At 42.0% G+C, this 18,331-nt stretch overlaps 5 protein-coding genes across 9 annotated transcripts in view; 3 read left to right on the forward strand and 2 right to left on the reverse strand.

Moving 5' to 3' along the window:
• The first annotated feature begins 464 nt into the window (after positions 1-464).
• On the forward strand, positions 465-1,636 carry LOC108104889. The gene is made up of 2 exons (XM_017211220.1): positions 465-1,373; positions 1,427-1,636. The coding sequence occupies exons 1-2, from the start codon at positions 465-467 to the stop codon at positions 1,634-1,636; spliced, it is 1,119 nt and encodes a 372-aa protein (XP_017066709.1).
• Positions 1,637-1,840: 204 nt separating this feature from the next.
• On the forward strand, positions 1,841-2,716 carry LOC108104898 (transmembrane protein 70 homolog, mitochondrial). The gene is made up of 2 exons (XM_017211229.2): positions 1,841-2,420; positions 2,479-2,716. The coding sequence occupies exons 1-2, from the start codon at positions 1,923-1,925 to the stop codon at positions 2,689-2,691; spliced, it is 711 nt and encodes a 236-aa protein (XP_017066718.1). The 5' UTR covers positions 1,841-1,922; the 3' UTR covers positions 2,692-2,716.
• Positions 2,717-2,748: 32 nt separating this feature from the next.
• On the reverse strand, positions 2,749-3,880 carry LOC108104897. Its single transcript, XM_017211228.2, has 2 exons — positions 3,025-3,880; positions 2,749-2,970 (listed from the first exon to the last, which is right to left on the reverse strand). The coding sequence occupies exons 1-2, from the start codon at positions 3,676-3,678 to the stop codon at positions 2,749-2,751; spliced, it is 876 nt and encodes a 291-aa protein (XP_017066717.1). The 5' UTR covers positions 3,679-3,880.
• Positions 3,881-4,220: 340 nt separating this feature from the next.
• Positions 4,221-4,831, forward strand: LOC108104906 (ubiquitin-related modifier 1 homolog). The gene is made up of 5 exons (XM_017211239.2): positions 4,221-4,298; positions 4,354-4,421; positions 4,479-4,560; positions 4,632-4,680; positions 4,745-4,831. Exons 1-5 carry the CDS (start codon positions 4,258-4,260, stop codon positions 4,811-4,813), a joined length of 309 nt encoding a protein of 102 aa, XP_017066728.1. The 5' UTR covers positions 4,221-4,257; the 3' UTR covers positions 4,814-4,831.
• Positions 4,832-5,177: 346 nt separating this feature from the next.
• The window catches only part of LOC108104909, a 46,937-nt gene continuing 33,783 nt past the window's right edge, over positions 5,178-18,331 (reverse strand). For 2 of the 5 annotated variants that reach the window (XM_017211243.1, XM_017211244.1), the window contains exons 10-18: positions 8,873-8,998; positions 8,220-8,809; positions 7,994-8,155; positions 7,202-7,934; positions 7,054-7,074; positions 6,774-6,987; positions 6,596-6,712; positions 6,138-6,542; positions 5,178-5,866 (exon numbers count right to left, since the gene is read on the reverse strand). In XM_017211243.1, the coding sequence (XP_017066732.1) occupies positions 5,670-5,866; positions 6,138-6,542; positions 6,596-6,712; positions 6,774-6,987; positions 7,054-7,074; positions 7,202-7,934; positions 7,994-8,155; positions 8,220-8,809; positions 8,873-8,998 (2,565 nt within the window). In that variant the 3' untranslated portion in view covers positions 5,178-5,669. Of the gene's footprint in view, positions 5,867-6,137; positions 6,543-6,595; positions 6,713-6,773; positions 6,988-7,053; positions 7,075-7,201; positions 7,935-7,993; positions 8,156-8,219; positions 8,810-8,872; positions 8,999-11,127; positions 11,269-18,331 lie in introns of those variants that run through there. The other 3 variants (XM_017211245.1, XM_017211246.1, XM_017211247.1) reach the window with 2 other exon arrangements.

Raw genomic sequence — 18,331 nt, forward strand, 5'->3', positions numbered from 1 at the left:
TAATCAATTACAATCTCCACTACGCACTCGACCTTTCCCAAATTATTAGCTCTTTTGTTCGAATTGGTTGGAAAATCGTTGGTGAAATATGCATTTTCAGCTCAAAAGCTTTAAAATAGGTCAACAGCATTTAAAGAATTTTATAAAGCTATTCCATGTAAGCTAGATTTACGTATTTTGTATTATTTATTAATCTTTTGGAATCAAGCGAAGGTCGCTACTCATGTTATTTAACTTTTAACTGTAACAGCTGTTTATTTAAAATAAATTAGTTTTAAATGTATAACAATCTTTGTGTTGTAGAGAAAAATACAACCCGTCAAAAGCAAAACAACAGCCAGTTATAGAAGAACTAACTAAAACAAAAATTACTTTTCTGGATTTAAAATTTTCTTCCAATCTATTTTATATTTCCAAATATTCAGGAGACTCTGTGCTTAAATTATTTAAAAAAATAAACGACAATGGAAAATTTCGCTGAAAAGAAGATTTCAAAGCCATTGACCTTTGGAGAGGGGATACAATATGTGCTCGATCGGATTTCCATTAAACCCGAGGATCGCCAAACCTTCAAGGAAGATGCACAGCAAATACAAAATGAGTTTGTCCGGGCGATTTCCAAACAAGATCCCTATTTTGCCTCTGCTTTTCGTGGTCTTGCCTTGACCGGTAGCAGCTTGGATAATGTGAGAATAAATTTGCCAGATGAGTTCGATATGCTGACTAAGATCAAGATGCCATGTAAGCTGGAACCAGTGCCGATTAGAAGTCATCCAGGCTATGTTTTCCTGCGTGCCAGTGGGGATAATATTCCCATTCACCTAGTGGATCGCTGGGAGGATGAGTACTGTATTGATCGACTGAAGGTTCAGGCATGGTTCCGAGATAACATTACTGCAGTTATACCGGAGCTTAGCAATATCCGCTGTAACGACGGACGATCTTACGAACTAGTTAACAAGACAATTGGAGATGTAGCCCACACCATTCAGGCCAAGTGCTTATCTGACCCAGATCGCTCTATATCCTTTGATTTTGTGCCCGCTTTTGAGTTCTCGGCCTCGGAGTGGCCAAGAATATTTCCCCAACACCGGAACGAGGATCGCAGCTGGTATGCCGTGCCTTCTGAATTCAAGTATCCCAATGTCGGAGATGATCCTTTGTCATTTCTTGTTTGTGCGCCTTATTGGGAACGAATGGTGCTGACCAAGAAACAGCACCTCAAGGACGGATACCGACTGATGAAGGCCATGCGAGATGCCAATGATATGCCCAAGATCTATAGCTATACAATCAAAAGTGTATTCCTGAACGCCTCTAATGTAAACAAGCTGATTAACTGGAATCAATCGCCGGGACGCATTCTCATCCGGGTAAGAGATCTGAAATATTAAAGAGGAGGAAAGACTTTTTAGTGTCCTTTCAGGCAATCGATCTTTTGGCAATGTTCCTTCGAAAGGGAAAGTTGCCATCCTACTTGGTGCCAGATCGAAATATGTTGGATAGGCTCTCCGTCGATATGCGGCAGGATTACAGGAGAAAATTATGCCACATCTTCCGTCGTCTAATAAGGTGCCGAGATCGCGATTGTATGACTTCAGAGGATCTGCAGTTTATCTTCGGCATGCGATACTAGTTTTCTATCTATTAATTTGACGTTTTTTCAGCCAGATATAATATATATTTTGTTATTTTAGGAACAGCAAATACCTTTAAATTATTTCCCAATTTAAATTTACGTTATTAAAGCAATGCTGCCGTTCCCTATTTCAGTATTTAAAAATTGAGTTGGTATCTTAGGGGAAAGTTCTTAATTCGGTTGGGATTTTTTAGCGCCCAAGTGAAGGTCATACTGCAGCTCGTGTTATTTAACGTTCGGCAAGAACATCTGTTTATTTCAATTAAAATTAGTAAATTACACGATGTTAGGCTTACGAGCAGTACTCCCAAGAGGGAAACAGTTTGCTGTTGTCCTGGGAACTGCCACCCGTCAGATTTCGCTGCCACAAAACTGCAGATGTATTACTAGTTACAGTTGGACAAAACCCAAGCAATCACAGCCACAAAAACTGCAACAAAACAGGTGGCTTTCGGTCAAGTCTACAAAAACTGAATCACAGCATGCACTGCAGCGAATCTATTATGGAACTCTAGCTCCACGGATGAAAATGGTCAAGTTCTTTTCACTGAGCACCAGTTTAGCCGGCTTGGCTGCCCAACCGATTCTCCTAGAACAGGGAATGAAAATCGGAGGAACTGGAATGGCCGTATTCCTTTGCACGATTGGAGGATTCTTCACCTTCGTTACACCATTGCTGCTGCACTTCATCACCAAGAAATACGTAACGGAGCTGCACTATAACCCCCAAACGGAGGAATACACAGCCACAACAATATCCTTACTTCTGCAAAAGATCAAGGTTAGTGTCTACACCCAATGCGTTTGCTCTATTTATTAACTTTATACTTTTTTTCCAGACGAAATTCCGAACTAATGATGTGGTCGTTCCTGAAGTTCCCGGCATGTTCACCTCTTTCCTAGTCAACAAACGTCCTCTTTTCGTTGACCCCGCGCTTTTCGATGATCCCGAGCACTATGTTAAGATCATGGGCTACGACAAACCCATCGATTTTAAATTGGATTTAAGCTCAAATCCAGAAAAATTCCCAAAAACTAAGGACCAGCAATAAAAAATATATTCTGGTTGTGGGCTAACTTTTTCTTTTAATATTTAATGATAATAATTCTCAAAGAGATTGCAAAACAGAAATCCCAAAAATTAATTCAATATCATCTATGGTCATGCAATTTCGATTTCGGCACTTAATAAGTAGCTTTAATATTCTGAACAGTCTTCTCATATAATCCATTCTCTCATCCTTGCCGAGGCCCTCTAAAACGTTAGAATCTGGGACCAAGTAGAGAGGAAGAAAACCCTTCCGGAGAAACTTTACCATCAGGACAATCATCTTATGGAAAAGGATGATTAGTAAAGATCACAAGCAAAAATTAATAGTGCTTACCCTAATGAGTATACGACCCGGAGATTGATTCCAGTTGATCCTTTTAACACTGGCCGCATTTAGAAAAAGGCTTTTGATTGTATAGCTGAAGATCTTGGGCATATCATTGGCATCCCGCAAAGCTTTCATAAGTCGTAATCCGTCTTTGAGGTTTTGCTTTTTCTTGAGGGCCATATGCTCCCAATATGGAGAGCAAACGATGAAAGATAGTAAATCATTCTCCACATTCGGAGACTTGATCTTACAAGGAACGGCATACCAGCTTCGTTCTTGATTCCGTTGTTGGGGAAAAACACTGGGCCACATCGATGGAGAAAACATAATAGCAAGTACAAAATCGAAGCAGATTTTGCGTGCAGGATCGGATAGGCAAGTAGCTTTAATGGTGTGGGCAATATGACCACCGGTTACGCATTTGAGCTCATACGATCTCTCGCCAATGCGGTGGATGTAGGCTAGTTCCTGGATTACTTCGTCGACATTTTCCCGAAACCAGGCTTGAATCTTCCGACGGTTAATATAGTACTCATCTCCTTGGTGATTAACCAGATGTAGCGGAATGTTATCACCACTGGCACGCAGGCAAACGTAGCCTGGATGACTTTTGATCGGCACTGGTTCTAAGTTACATGGCATCTTGATTTGGGTCAGCATATCAAACTCATCCGGCAAATTTATCCTGACATTGTCAAAATTACTTCCCGTCAAGGCAAGACCACGAAAAGCAGAGGCGAAAAAGGGATCTTTGCAGGAAATCGCTCCGATAAATTCATTTTCAATTTTCTGAGCATCTTCCTTGAAGGTTTGCCGGTCTTCGGGTGTTATAGAAATTTGATCGAGCACAAATTGAATCCCCTCGCCGAAGGTTTGTGGTTTTGCAAAAGAGTTTTCCATTTTTTATTTATATAATGTAGATATGTATATATATTATATATGTACTTGTTAAACGGAGAATCTCTAAGCTTAATTTAAGTTTTTAATCAATGAATTTAAATTTTTTGTTATAGAAAAAAAATATTTTTAAGCAACTACTATAACACAAAGCTTTTCTCGACTAGACTGTTATTTAAAAAAAACGATGAAATTCCCAGAAATTCAAGTATGTAAATCGAAACTTCGTTTTTAGATCTCCAAGCTCCAAGCTGTTGCTCTTGATTAGTATTTAGTACTATTTGTGGAGAACAGATATTTTTGGGGTGGTCCGAGCACGGTCATATTATTTACATCGAACATATGATGTGCACGCCGGAATTAAAAATAATACTGGAATTCAGGTAAATATGACTTTATTCAAAGTTTAATTTGTAAACTAATTAGCTAAATACACAGCGCAGGAGCGGAGTTACTCTTTGGTAACATTAAACGCCGCCAACTAGCCTTAGATGGTAGTCAAAAATGTAAGTTAAGGTATTGTTTTGAATTTATATCCTATAATAAGGTGTATATTTTTGAAGGGACAATTGCCAACCTACTAAAGTGGATGCATGCCAATATTTTAACGGAACGACCGGAACTCTTCCTCCAAGGGGATACTGTGTAAGTTGCTTCAAAATTCAATATATGTATGTATATTTTCCAGGTTTAGTTAAAAACTTTGATGTTTACAGACGACCAGGAATTTTGGTCCTTATAAACGACACAGACTGGGAACTGCTGGTGAGCATAAATCCTGGATATATGTACATATAAAGAATATAAGTTCAAATATATACATTTTCAGGGTGAATTGGACTACGAGCTGCAGCCCAACGATAACGTTCTTTTCATATCCACTCTTCATGGCGGTTAATAAAGTTACCTAAAGTTAGCTAGGTTTAAGAGGAAAGTTTATTTTTGTACGATCAGCCATTAAATTATGAACGAAAAAAAACAAAAACAGTTTTTTTTGAGTGAATCAGAATTACGTCCCTTTACCAAAAATGGCAAAGGCCCACACGATGGTTCGGGTAGTAAAGTTTTCATCATATCATTTAGAGATTGTAAGTCAGCAATATTTCGCTATTTAAACGAACACGATGCTGAAAAAGCGCTTGGGAATTGTAAGGTAGGTATAAATATACTAACTGATTTGGCGGGTTATTTGAATTGGAGTGAAAAGATTCTTTCTACATTTAAGCAACATTTATTGATTTTAAATTTTCGCTTATACTTATTTCTCGATTTAATAATAATAATATATATAGAAATATATTTTTTATGTTCGTTTACGATTATTTTAAATGTAGGCACTTAGGTTACATATTAACTAACTGTACGTAATGAACTTCGATTCAGATATGTTGGGCATCGGTCACGCCCCTTTTCGGGTGGTGCTCATGGCTCCCATCTGTGTGTGTGTGTGTGTGGATCGTAGACTATGAACTATATGTGAAATATATGCTTCGACATTGACACGCTGAATTCAATAATTTCAAATGAGTTTTCCGTAAAAACAAAACTGAGGCCAAACCAAAAGCAGCGACTATGACAAATTAACGAAAACTAAAAATGTAATAAATAATAAATAACAAAAATAATGAAATAAAATTAGCGATCGAACGTAATGATACTATCTGGATCCAATGAAACCGTTCTGCTAAAGCTATTAATGGGGATTTCTATATATATATATGTATATTTCTAGATTCGGTGCTCCAGGAGCTCATCTATTTGCCGCTGTCCGGACTTGCGGATTCCGCTGCATGGGCATAGGATCTATATCGCCGCAGGATCACCGTGGATGCACTCGTCGTTGAAGCTCCCGATGCTCCAGTCGTTGATGTTGACCAACTGCTCCGGCTGCTCTCCGCCGCCGATTGTTCCTGATCCGGGGTTACGCATATATCGGAGACAATGCCGCTTTCTGAATGAAGGAATATTTACACATATTGGATATTATATATCTGGATGAGAACATGCCACTAAAGGGGCCACAACAATAGACATAGAACATAAAAACATGCAGCACTCGACAGGCACGGATTATGGGTTAGGTTTTGGTTTTTGTGTTGGTGTTGGTGGGGATTATATACAATAATACTGGGGGGCTCTTCGAGATTATGTACAGGGATCAACTACTAGCTACGGGGTGCGTCTAGAAGTCTAGAAGAAGTAGCACAGTTCAAGGTCAATACCCATGGACAGTTGGCTGACAATGGTTGTCGATCGTTTGTGGTGTCGTTTGCTGCTTCCGAGTCCGTTTCCATTTCCGTTTCCGCTTCCGGAAGTGCCGACTCCCTCGCCAGCTCCTTCCGTCCCCTTGATTCCTCCTCCACTCGAGGATTTACCCAACTTGAGGGCCTGTGTTTCGTTGATCAGTTCTAAGGTGGCACTGCAGTTCGTGGAACTAGTGCTATGTGGTCCAGGTAGCTTGCCAAAATGTAGACTATGTCTGCCGCCAGCATCATGGAGTCCCGATGAGGAGCCACCGCTGATGGAGGAGCCACTGCTGGTGCCGCTGGACAAAGAGCTCTCCGAGATCAGCGAATTGGGCCGTCGCATACTGCCCTTTCCCGGCTCCGAGTGACGCAGCTTAGGAGCTATAAAAAGAAGGATTTATATTGGATTTCTTCGGCAAAGGCGATCAACTTACTCTTGTTCAGCTGCGCCAGTGGAATGGAGCGATCGCTGATCTGGTTGTTGCTGGGACGAATATCTAGACAGGGTTTACTGCCAATGCCCATCGAGGACATCTCCGCCAGACGAACTTCTGTAAAATCAAGTAAATTATATTTTTTAATCATATTATTATTATTGAGATATAAACAAACCTCGGTTTCGTTTCGCCTGCTTCCAGAGCAGTTTGGAGATCTCCTCGGTCCAGGCGTTTTTGATATCTTCCGACATGCACTGCAGCATCCATGTGTCATCTGGCTTTCTTTTCCGGAACCAAATCTCAAACTTGGTGGCCGAATCACCTGTGTGCGCTGTGAGGCCAATATCTGATGTTTTTATGCTGTTCTTGTAGATGTAGATGTCCAGATTCTGTTGGGAAATATAAAGTATCAATCAGGAGCAGACCTTCAATTAAGGGAGGATTCTATGTGGTACCTTAAGCCTTTCATAAGTTGTCTTTTGATGCATTAAAAGAAAAGATAATGTAAAATTATGAAAACCTACAACTACATTACTTATTTTAATTCTTTCAAAATGTTTTAGAAACTCTTTCAAATTTCAAATTTCCATATCCCAATCTTACCTTGTGATCAGGAAAACGACGAGCCTTGCTGAACAGAACCAGTTCTTCGAAAAGGAACACCTGTCGCAGTGTCTTCTTGCCACCGCGTCCCTGCCAAACGAGGAACTCATTTTGGCGCAGCAGTCGTCCCTGCTCCTTGACATTAACATCGCAATCGCGCAGGGAATCCATGGCCAGTAGATCATTTCCATGGCGCAGCTGGAACTTGACCATTTCCTCCGCTCGCTGCAGCTCCTCGACATCTGCAGCAATTTCTTGCAGAGCTGCTCCTTCGACTCCCTTGCATGCTTTGACCAATTGCTGCAGCAGTAAAGCATACTTTCCCATCCGCTGTACAGGTTTCAGGAGATATGATGCCAGATCTAGCTTATCCTGGAGCTGCATTTGCTTGGGCTTGAAGAAGGAGCTACCATATTCGCTTAGCAAAGTGTCGCTCTTGGGCTTGTTCTTATTGTACAGCGCATACAGATAGAACTTGGACTCCATTTCCAAAAAGGCAGCTCCGACTTTCAGAGGATTCCTTTCGTAACGCTCCAGTTCGCCCAGAAAGTGAGAGTTGTGGAACTCGAAGATCTTTTCTATGTTGCCGAAGATTACATTCCGTTGGCCCCTCAGAGGTTGTGGGATATCCTCGCGCAGCAGCTCATCGATATAGTTCTCGATCACGTAGTACAGGGAGCGCACATAGTCGCGTTCGGTACCAATCATCTCGCGCATGATCAATAGAAGCGTTCTGAAAGGGTTTCATATTAATAAAGGTTGCCAATGTTTCTGTCTTTATGTGCAACTTACTTTTGTATTTTGGGATCCAGGCAACTGAGCTCTTCTAGCTTGGGCAGCTCTAGACTGGAGCCATGGCACTGCAGATGGGCATTCGCCTCCATGGGCGAGTGCATGTCCATGTATCTCTTGGAGGGCCGATCGAAGCACTCGTCCTCGAGCAGCTCATCATGACTGGAAAGGATTAGAGTTACACCATTTTTGTAATAGGAACTTGAATTCCTTTCTAGAAACCAACCTCTTCTCGTTGAGACTTTGGCAGGAGCAGATTCTGGCCAGCTTGGGATTGCGTTCGCAATTATCACAAACGCCTACTCCAGAATCGGCAATCTTGGACTGCTGCTCCTCTCCATCACCACCGTCGCAGTCATGATCCTGTTCCTCATCCTCCTCCTCCATCTGGTCCATGTCCTCCAGGTTGCGACTTTCCCGCCAGCAACTGCAACTGCTGCTCGAAGGAGCTCCTTCAAAGGAGCTGCCACTGGCCGAACTGCAACGATAGCTAACTCTTTTGCCAGCCGCTGGAGCTGGTGTGCTACTGGCCACTGGCAACGAGTGACTCTTCCTCATCGCTGGCCAGTGCTTCTCCAGCAACGAGGTGGCGCCCAGTTGCTCCGCCAAACGCTGCAACTCATCCCTGGCAGCAGTTTCCCGCTGATGTTGAGTGAGTAAGTGCAGCAGACGAGCGGTGGCTTCATAACGCTCGTGGGCCAGCTCTAATTTCTGGGCAAATTGATCTAGGGCAGATTTCAGGTTATTGGCGCTTTCACTTAGAACGGAAACTTTCAGGGCAGCGGCATGAAGATCCCTTCCTTTGGCCAAGTGTTTCTGTGGGATTATAAATTAGTCAAAGGAAGTCCCAAGATTAAGGTCATATAATTTGTAACTTACCATAGCTATAAAGTAGTACTTCTCAAAGTCCTGCTCCTGGGTCCTCAGCTGTGACTCATTGTCCCATTGCAGTTGAGAAAACTTTTGCAGATTCTCAGCTCCATCGCTGCCCAGCCAAGAGGTGACCTTTAAAAATAGGACATGAAAACAGAAATCAGTGGGAAACCTTCAACTCGTTGTAAACAAGCCCACACGCTAGGCCAAGGTTTCCCATTGCCATGTTTGAGTTCGTCATCATCATCATCGTCATCAGCGTCTCCTCCCAATTTCCAATTCCCCATTCACAGCGCTGAAAAGTGAAACTCATAGAAATGATCGGCGCTCTAATTAGCCTCCACTTTACAAATTAAAATCCAATCGAACACAAATCAAATAAAACGACTCAACTATGGGTATTTTGGAGGGGCATCTAAGCCTCCCAAAGGTATTGGAAACCACAATATAAACTAGCCAACCTACCACACAGGTAGTCTCAGTCATGCCATCCAAAACAAAAACAACAGCCATGGGCAATCAACGATCTCACATTGATAATTTTGTGGCTCTAACCAATTTTTAATCACCTGCTGCGTCCAATTGAATTGATACAATCGAAGACGACGCCGCTGCTGCTGCTGCTGATGATGATAATGATGATGATGATGCTATGGAACGGAGTTAACCAGCTCCCATACCAACCCATCCCAGAAAGCGCCCATCCGACGACGACTACCAACATCCAAACTCCCAATTCCCAGGTCGAGACGCGTGCACCGGCGCATTCACTTTCCGTTTTTGGGTTCTGCCTCGATTTAAGTTTTACACAGAAAGAAACCTTTTTGATTTCATTTTCATTGTGATATTTTTATATAAATGTATATATATGATAAACATATCATATAGAACTCTTGCTTATGGATGAATATATTCAAAAAATCGAACCCTAAGCACTTATTTATTTACTTAAAGTGAAAACTGATCTTCTGTTTTCTGGCAGTGTTTATTTCTAACTTCGAGATTCACTATCTCGAAACTCTTTTGGGGCATGTCCACGTCTGCATCCCACCCAATGAATGAAAATAACGTCTCAAGGGGCCGGAGAGTGGGAGTTGGGGAGATGGTCTTATAGGGGGGATTTGGAGCAGGGGCTTAAAACAGCTGCTCCAGTTTCACAGTCGCAGCACAATCGGCTGCCAGAGACGCTGACTCTTCATGCTCATCAGATATGGCAGGCACGGGTTTTAGCGGCGTTATACATATATATGTTTATATATATACCGATCTAAGCCATGTACAGGGTGAGGCAATCAACTTGATTTCTTAATTGACTTCGTTCTTTAATTAATCTAATTTCGGAACTGAGAGCTTTCGAGCATTCGATTGAGTGCGGCGGATTGTTAATTGCATGGAATGGTCCACATAATGTGAGGTCTCAAGAGGTACTTCAAAGAAGGAATGGTACTTATCTTAGAAAAGCTCATTTAACTTTAAAGTAATGTAAATATTTAACCCACAAAATGCATTATTTTGCTAGTATAAATAAAGAACGAGAAGCTTTTGACTCACTTTTAGGTAAATAAAATGTAATCTCAACAAAAGAAAAACTTAAAAATGAATCACAGCAAGTTGCCAGGCTGGAAAAGCCAACAAAAGATTAGAAATAAAAGTAAATAAAATATTTAATTGCCACACTAGTCTGTTTATTAGCAGAGAACACATAGACGAAATGAAATAATTAAGCCGGACATTGAATGCGAACCTTGAATTTTTCAATTTAGTGGCTCAACAATTTCCAATCAAATAAAACAGAACACCAAGCAAAGTTCGATGATGTCATTGTGAGGAGTATGTCAAAATGGGAAGTGCTCTCTATATAATCGATTTGAATGGGTTTTGAAATGCTTTTCATACTCTTATAATAAATCACACATCACTCTGTAGAACTGTCGACACCCTGTATTCCGAAGATGGAGAGCCGGCTCAAGCTGAAATTGTTTACATTGAAACCGATCGGGAAGTTTTGGCCTTTTTGGCTCTGTGCAACTGATCGGCGGCAGATTATTTTTCAATGATCGAAACCCGCGCACTGGCTGGCCATAAATTAATTAATTGATTTAGTAAAACTCGGCCCCCAAGTGGATTTTCACTGCTAACCGATGGGCGGCGATAAGACGTGGGTTGATCAACTGTGAACTGTGAACTATTAATAGCCAACTCGATTGCTATATCATTATGCCCGTTAAGTCACTCACTCACTCACTCACTGGCTGACTCACATAGTTGGCTATTTCGGCTGCCAATTTGCCGGCACTTGGTTCTTCCGTTTTTGGCCAGGGAATCATGGAGCGATTGTTGGTAACGATGTCCGCCAAACGCGACAAAAACTGCAACAACATGCCACAGGCAGCTCAGAATCGCGACTGGATGTGGAAAAGCCGAGGCAGCTGCTCCGCTTCACCCATGCCCACGATCTTCTCTATATACACACAACAGCAAGCAAGTACTCGGCACATAATGAGCCATTTTCAATTTCATTTCGGTTTTCCGTCCTCGGCGGAGCTGGCAGGCGGCGGCACTCAATGAAATTCAATAAAAATCAAAACAATTAGCAAACGTAAACAGAAAAAAAAATGGGTTAGACAGGGAGCTGCGGCACCCACGACAAAGCCGATGACGATGTCGCCAATATCGGTGGAGTCTTGCATTTGCTTACACCGAAAGAATCGGGATCTAAGATAACATATATAACTATTCCTATTAAGCTTTATCTTCCTGTCTAAATCATCATCTTCTATCTAATCTCTAATCTAATCTTTTAAGTTCATTTAAACTTTGAGAACTTCTTGTCAACTATTTCCGCGCAGTGCATCTCTAAGTAAATAGGCAAATGTCAACCATCCGCCTGCCACTTTGTCTTCGGTGGCTGAAGTTGCTTCTGCGGCGATAAGAATGCGTCCATCTATGGCGGATGTGGAGCTCTCTGCTGATAAGCCACTGCATTCGAGTTGACTGCACTCTGTTCTCGACGGTATGATCTTAGAAGCTGTTGCTGTTGCTGCTGCTGTTGCTGTTGCTGGCTGCCGCCTGACATAAAACGCAAATTTAACGTGACAGTTTAACAAGTTGATTGCATGCGCCATAAAACACATGCAACACCTACAACAACAACAACAACAACAAGAGCGTCGGCTAGTTGTGAGCATGCGTGGCTTCCAGTGGTGGCCACTCCTTACTCCTTCCTACCTCCAGCCTCCCGATCCATGATCCCTGCTCTCTACTCCTTACTCCTGCGGCTGTCGTGTAATTTACACAAATGTCGCGCATTTATCTCATGGCCATAAACATTTTTTAAGCCACAATATCGAATTTATTTTGACACTTTACAAAGTTGTCGCCAATGTTGTTGCAGTTGTTCTTGTTGTTGTTGTTGTTGTTGCAGCCTATCATAGACAACCGAAAAAAACAACAACAGCTATTGGCATTTGGTTTACCCTTCAACGGGGTAATTGAGTTTGGAGGGGATTTGGAGTACTCTTTGGGTCTTAATCATAGCCAGCACATGTTATCGATTCGTTTTAAAGTCTGGGGTTAGGTCTATCTTTTGAGCTTATGGTTTCCTGTATAAGTTTTCCTTGGTCACAGCTTCCGTTTTTAATTAGATAATTGAAGTCATCTGTATAGTCTTTTGTCCATTGGTTCCACATTGTGACACAGATATTTTTAAAAGATTTTATGGAAGTTTTAGAGCTCCGAGAACTTAACTAAGTTAGAATATAATATTCCCAAAATATTTACAAATAAAGTTTGTTTATTTAACACTAACTTATTGCCTTTTGAAGAATATTTACAATTCGGTTTCCCTAGAACAACATTTACTTTCCCAGAATCCTTTGAATTCTGCTTCTATTTCTGGTATTGGGTAATTTATTTGAAGTGCCTCCTAAATGATATGCCTTTGCCATTTGGCTGTCTCATTTCTTGTTGGCTAATTTGTTCTCTATGTTCGGCTGTTATTGATGGTGATGTGTCGCCTTCCTTGGTTCCTCAAGCATATCGCAGCCGGCTTATCTCTGGCTTTTAAGTGTGTTCTGCTCTTGTCTTGGGTGTTTTACATTTGAATTTATGGCAGCGTGTTAGAACTTATAGCGGCGATAACTGGCTAAGAGATCACACGAATGGCAATATCGGAATGCCAGTGCGAGTGCGAGTGCGCCAAGTGAGACATTAAACATGAAAGCCGACCATTAATGGCAAGGCAAAAACCAATTGCAACTTCAATTTTTCTTGGCACCCAGCTATACACTGAGCAAAATACAAGATAGCATTCTTTAAGTAAAGTAAACTTATACAAATGACTGCCATATTAAGGGGTTAACCAATGTTCTTGGTAAGAAACCAAACTTCTTTCTGTTTAACATTTACCAACAGGCCAATATGATTTATTTGGAATTTTATTGCCCTGCTAACCGGGTCTGTAATCCCTTTACTGGGCCCACATACCCACATTCGATACACCCCACTGGGCCAAGTAAGGGGTTTATATGTCTGGCATATGGAATATGGAAAACCGCTTGGCACGCATGGCTGGCTGCCTTCATTCCCGAAAGTAATAAAGCAATTTCGTTTGACTATTTTTACGGCAAAAGGCGATTACAATTTTACTTATTTTTCACTTTCCAAACCAGCCAAAGCCAATGCCGGAGCCAACCCAGCGGCAATCTCCCGTCGAAATCCCATTGACCAGGTCTCCAGATTGTGCGACACGCACAAAGTCATAAATAGTGGCCACAAAAGGCCAAGACGTTAATGTGGTGACAATATTGCATGCAACCGACTTGCTGGTGCACCTTGGTGTTGCTGCTGCTGCTGCTGCTGTTGTGGAAAAGCAGCTTTACCGCCGCCTGCCTGCTTTGGCACAGCAAGTGCATCCAAAACACATAGCTTGGCGGGACTTGGGGCGTGGCAGCTTATCGCCGATCAGGCGACGGCGACACTGTCCAACTTCAGCTCCAACTCCAACTCCAACTCCATTTCAATTGCATTGGGGAGCGGACGTGACGACGCTCAAAAAATGATGACAGCTGTTGATGAAGTTGACGATTTCTAAAAATGCGTGTAAAATTAGTGTTAAAAAACATGTCAAACCCAATGTGACAGTTACGTTTTGACATGACAACAATTACACTTTGTCTGCCCCGCCAAGAGCCATGCATACATCTGCTACATATATGTTGCACGTTTCGAGAGGCAAAGAGTCTAAGAGCCAGGACCCCGGGACCCGTGTTAATTCAATAACCTGGACATTCTGGCCAAAGCGGCGATGGCCATCGGCGATGGCTGGCTTGCTAAGCGTATGATTAACGTCCGTTTTGATGACACAGCCAACATGGCATCAAGGAGCCATGGAGGAGGTACGACCATATACATGTGTGCTGAAGCAGGAGCAGGAGCTTGAGCTGGAGCTGGAGGAACACCAGCTACATCTGCATTGTTTGTTTGCGTGGAACATTTGCATGCAACAATCTCAACCGGTTGGGATTGGCGGCACTTGCGGCAAGCATGTGTTCATTTCGTACGAGCACTCGTATCTTGGTAGCTTTTTGGGTAGAGATGACAGCGGACACGGGTGCTATACATCGTCACGCACGAGGAGGTTTTTGGGATTAAAGATAGTCAGAGGTAGAACAGAAGTAGTTTGGCTTTGACTTTTCTTCAAATTAGAATATCTTTTTCATTAGATTTAATGCATAAAGTTGGCTTGAATGCCAATTTGCTCTTAACTTCAAATCCTTTTAAGCCTACTGAGCTTCTTGTTAGTCAAGTTTTTTGGCTTTGGTCCACTTAAGATTTGTCAATCTGGCAAAGTGCCTATGAGCTTATTTTTCAATTCTCGGTTTCTGGTTAGCATTTATCCAAATGTCAACGGCTAATCGACAGTTGGCTAAGCAGTTGAAAGACGAAAGACAGATAAACGCGTCGTCTGGCAAATGAATAAAACCCGAAATCAAAAACTCATTTTCCGCCAACTAATTGCAATTAAGGGTAATCTTATTTTCCTGTATATTGCAACGAGTTTTCCTCATCGTTAACCGTTGGGGGGGGGGAAAAAATTAATGAGAGTTTTATGTAATGAGGTCTTAAAAGCCACGCAGGTGGAAAAGTGGAGAAATTCTGGATAGCCCATGTTAATTACCAAATAAACTTTTGTCCATCTCTATTGGATGGAAAAATTCTCATTATGCCCGCGAGGGCTAATACATGCGGTTATTATTAATGCCCCGTGTGTGGATGGGGTCCCGCGGTTCGAGGTTGCCGCTTTCAAGGGGGTAAGCCTCGGCATGTCGACAGTAAATAAGCCTTCATTTTTCATGGCTCTCGCCTGACCGAATTCTATGCAGCCAGTTCTTGGCCAAAAGCAGCTGGCAGCAGTGCGGTTATGCAAGCTAAAAAACCAAAAAAACAAAAAATTGTTAACAGAGAAAGGAGCTGGAGGTAGTATTGCCACCGCATTCCTGGCCCATAAGACAGCCGGTCAAATGTCAGGGGCCATAAATAAGCTGGCTTCCGCGACACAGATGCCTAGACGGTGAGGTGCCTCCGCAGTAGCCAAATCCAAATCCAAGTCCAAGTCCAAAAAGCACTCCTTATGGCAATTGCAATTCAAGGCGCGAAACAATTAAACATAGTTTTCATTGCACAAAGAAGCCGACATTGCGCAAATTAATTTGTGCAGAAAAAAGTAGGAGAAGAAACAAAAAAAAGAGCAATCGTCTCAAAGAAAGCGCGCTAAGCAAATCCAATTTCACCGTCAGCAATGTTTATTTATCTGTCGCCGCAGCTGCATTTACCCCTTTCTCCGGCCGGCACAGCAAACACCCATCATGGCCATATTTGTGGAGCAATCCACCTTCATCACCGGGACACCCGAGTTCCAAGCTACCAGCTCACAGCTCCCAGCTTCCAGCTCCTAGCTAATGCAGCCGATCAACAATTTAGATACAGTATCGCATATCGCATCATAATGTCGTCGTCGTCGTCGTCATCCTCCTCTTGGTCAGCAAAATGGCGACACTACAGCAGTCGCAACTGTTGCAACTTCAGCAGCAGCAACATCAACCACGGCGGCATCTTTTTTCGCACCTTGTTTGAATGCTCGCGCCTAATGGACGACAGCAACATTAGTTTGCCGGCCGGCTGGAGACGCTTTTTGTGGTCCAGTTTCGTGTGTTTGGCTTGTTTTGGCATCGCAGATTAAATATATTTAATTAAAAAGAAACAAGATGAATGCGAGATCAATTGGCATGGCTAGTGGTGGATACGCTGTCTATAGAGCTGGGAGATATTTTTAGCTGATAGAGAAGAAACTAAGAAGAAGTATGCTAAAAGGGCTGGGAGTGCAGATGCCTCAACTTTCTCACGAATAAAAGTTATTTTTAAAATCAAACTTTGTATAAAAAAGCCCGTAAATTCCATTGATTTTTATTAGCTTAAAGAAGATACTCACACCCTATGCCTTACAAGTTTCTAACTCCCTTTAAAACCTTCTCAAAATTTGAACTTAACTTTACTTTTTCTAACTTCATGCCTCTTTAAAGCTTAAATATTGATCATAAATAATCTAATAAACACTTTTCTGTTAGAGTATCTGAAAAACTACAATCATTGGCAAGACAAACGCAAACAACGATCTGCACAAAATTGGTAGCTGTCAACGCCTTTTTAATTGAAAGCGTGTTGGTGTTAAATACTCGTAAGTATCTCTTAGTATGATTTTTGCGCCGATCGCGATATGACAAGCGGACAGTCAGACGGACGGACTCTTGAGCGGACATAAAGACAGATGAATGGACGGCTGTGGCTTATCGGTGAACTACTTTTCGGAATGGAAATGAATGAAATCAAATCAAAGCGAATGAAAAATGAAATGAAATGACCAGAGTCAACGAATCGAATCGAATGCAAGTTGCGAATCAATGGGCGCCCCAAACTAAGTCGACAAATCGATTGAAAAATCAAACACAAACACATACTAACTCAAAAACAAACGACTAACCAAGAGACTAAGAGAGAGAAAAATAAAGATTGCATTTAATTTCTTTAACCTTGCTTTCACTTTTCTCATTAACTTTTCGTTGGCAATTAAAATTCAATTTTTGCTCAAAAATCAAGTCAGATAAATGGCCGCACATTTCTCATGGATCAAATGGAATGGAGAAGGGGAGTGCGCGGGAGCGTGTGAAAAAGGCCAAGACGGGTACGGGCCACATACGAAAACGTTAACAAGGCTCGGCAAATTTTTAAATGCCAATTTCCGCAAATTATTAAATGAAATTGAGGATTCCGCACGGCTATCTATACATCTTTGGTTATGGGGAATTCAATCGGCTGTGGGGGCCATATATGGTGTGTCGTACAGTGAGAGAAAATACTGATTTTATTTGGTACTATTTGTGTATCTTATTAAATGATTTCTATATAAGAAATTCTACTCAAAATCGTATTTTTCTTCGAAGAAATTCTTCTTTTTTGATGGTTTTCTAGTTACCAGTCCAATATTTCTCTCAGTACACTTGCTGCGTGTCGTGTATTTTCAATTTGACATACTTTTGTTAACCAGCAACTGCAACTGCAACTGCAGCAGTAGCTAAAGCTAAAGCAGCATCTTGCGGCAGCATCAACAATCATAATAATAATGGCAAAACTTAATAGTGGCGCGAAAGTATGACGAATATGTAAACTGCAGCTAATCCCGCAACAAATGAATGCGATTAATCAGCGGGGGGAATTGCATTAGCCCCAAGACTCCGTAAAGGAGTAGCCGCCCATGGGCGTAACTCCAACTGTCACAGCCGCTGATTAAGTGAGATTCCCAATGGAAGATACCAAAGACATGGAGTTGTGGGTGCGTGCGTCTGCAATTATGCGAATGGCGCGCACGGTAGCTCAGAGCATGCAATGTGAATGGGATCCCTTTCCACGATGGGCCAAAAACTCATTAACAAGTCAATTAAAAGGCCAGGAAGTGCACAGATGGTCCATGTGACTACATCTCTTGAGTGCCATCCACCTGGATCTACCTCCGCTTATCTAACGACTCCATTTGGCCGCTGACTGGCAGCATCATCTCTCAATTCCAATCTCTGCCGACCGATCCTGAAACTAATGCGAAAGCAGCCCGAGGAGTGGACACTAAGCGGATGTGCGTAATAAATTAATAAAGCCCGCATTATACGCAATGCATATTCAATTAACAAGGTCAGTGCATCGCGTATCTTGCAGATACATTCGGCATTTGCCATTTGCAGTCACATTCGCTGCATTTCGTTGCGCCTGCCGCATTTCCTGTCAGCAAATACCAAATCCGAGGCCACAGCTCATTAAATTTTCGAGGCTACAAACTTACCGGGAGAAACCAATTTTTATGAATAGTCTAAATCGTTCGGCGAACCTTAGTAATATTGCCTTCGAAAGACGCTTTTA

Source organism: Drosophila eugracilis, unplaced genomic scaffold (assembly GCF_018153835.1).
Source record: "Drosophila eugracilis isolate 14026-0451.02 unplaced genomic scaffold, ASM1815383v1 contig_1104, whole genome shotgun sequence".
Taxonomy (NCBI): domain Eukaryota; kingdom Metazoa; phylum Arthropoda; class Insecta; order Diptera; family Drosophilidae; genus Drosophila; species Drosophila eugracilis.

What these genes read in the sequence shown, in the direction of transcription:
- LOC108104906 (XM_017211239.2), top strand. Translation starts at nt 4,258, where the DNA reads ATGATGTGCACGCCGGAATTAAAAATAATACTGGAATTCAG. An exon ending in AAAATAATACTGGAATTCAG is followed by an intron (nt 4,299 to 4,353) that starts GTAAATATGACT and finishes CTAAATACACAG; the next exon opens with CGCAGGAGCGGAGTTACTCT. An exon ending in CTTAGATGGTAGTCAAAAAT is followed by an intron (nt 4,422 to 4,478) that starts GTAAGTTAAGGT and finishes ATATTTTTGAAG; the next exon opens with GGACAATTGCCAACCTACTA.
- LOC108104889 (XM_017211220.1), top strand. Translation starts at nt 465, where the DNA reads ATGGAAAATTTCGCTGAAAAGAAGATTTCAAAGCCATTGACCTTTGGA. An exon ending in CGGGACGCATTCTCATCCGG is followed by an intron (nt 1,374 to 1,426) that starts GTAAGAGATCTG and finishes GTGTCCTTTCAG; the next exon opens with GCAATCGATCTTTTGGCAAT.
- LOC108104898 (XM_017211229.2), top strand. Translation starts at nt 1,923, where the DNA reads ATGTTAGGCTTACGAGCAGTACTCCCAAGAGGGAAACAGTTTGCTGTT. An exon ending in TACTTCTGCAAAAGATCAAG is followed by an intron (nt 2,421 to 2,478) that starts GTTAGTGTCTAC and finishes CTTTTTTTCCAG; the next exon opens with ACGAAATTCCGAACTAATGA.
- LOC108104897 (XM_017211228.2), bottom strand. Translation starts at nt 3,678, where the DNA reads ATGCTGACCCAAATCAAGATGCCATGTAACTTAGAACCAGTGCCGATC. An exon ending in CGGGTCGTATACTCATTAGG is followed by an intron (nt 2,971 to 3,024) that starts GTAAGCACTATT and finishes CTTTTCCATAAG; the next exon opens with ATGATTGTCCTGATGGTAAA.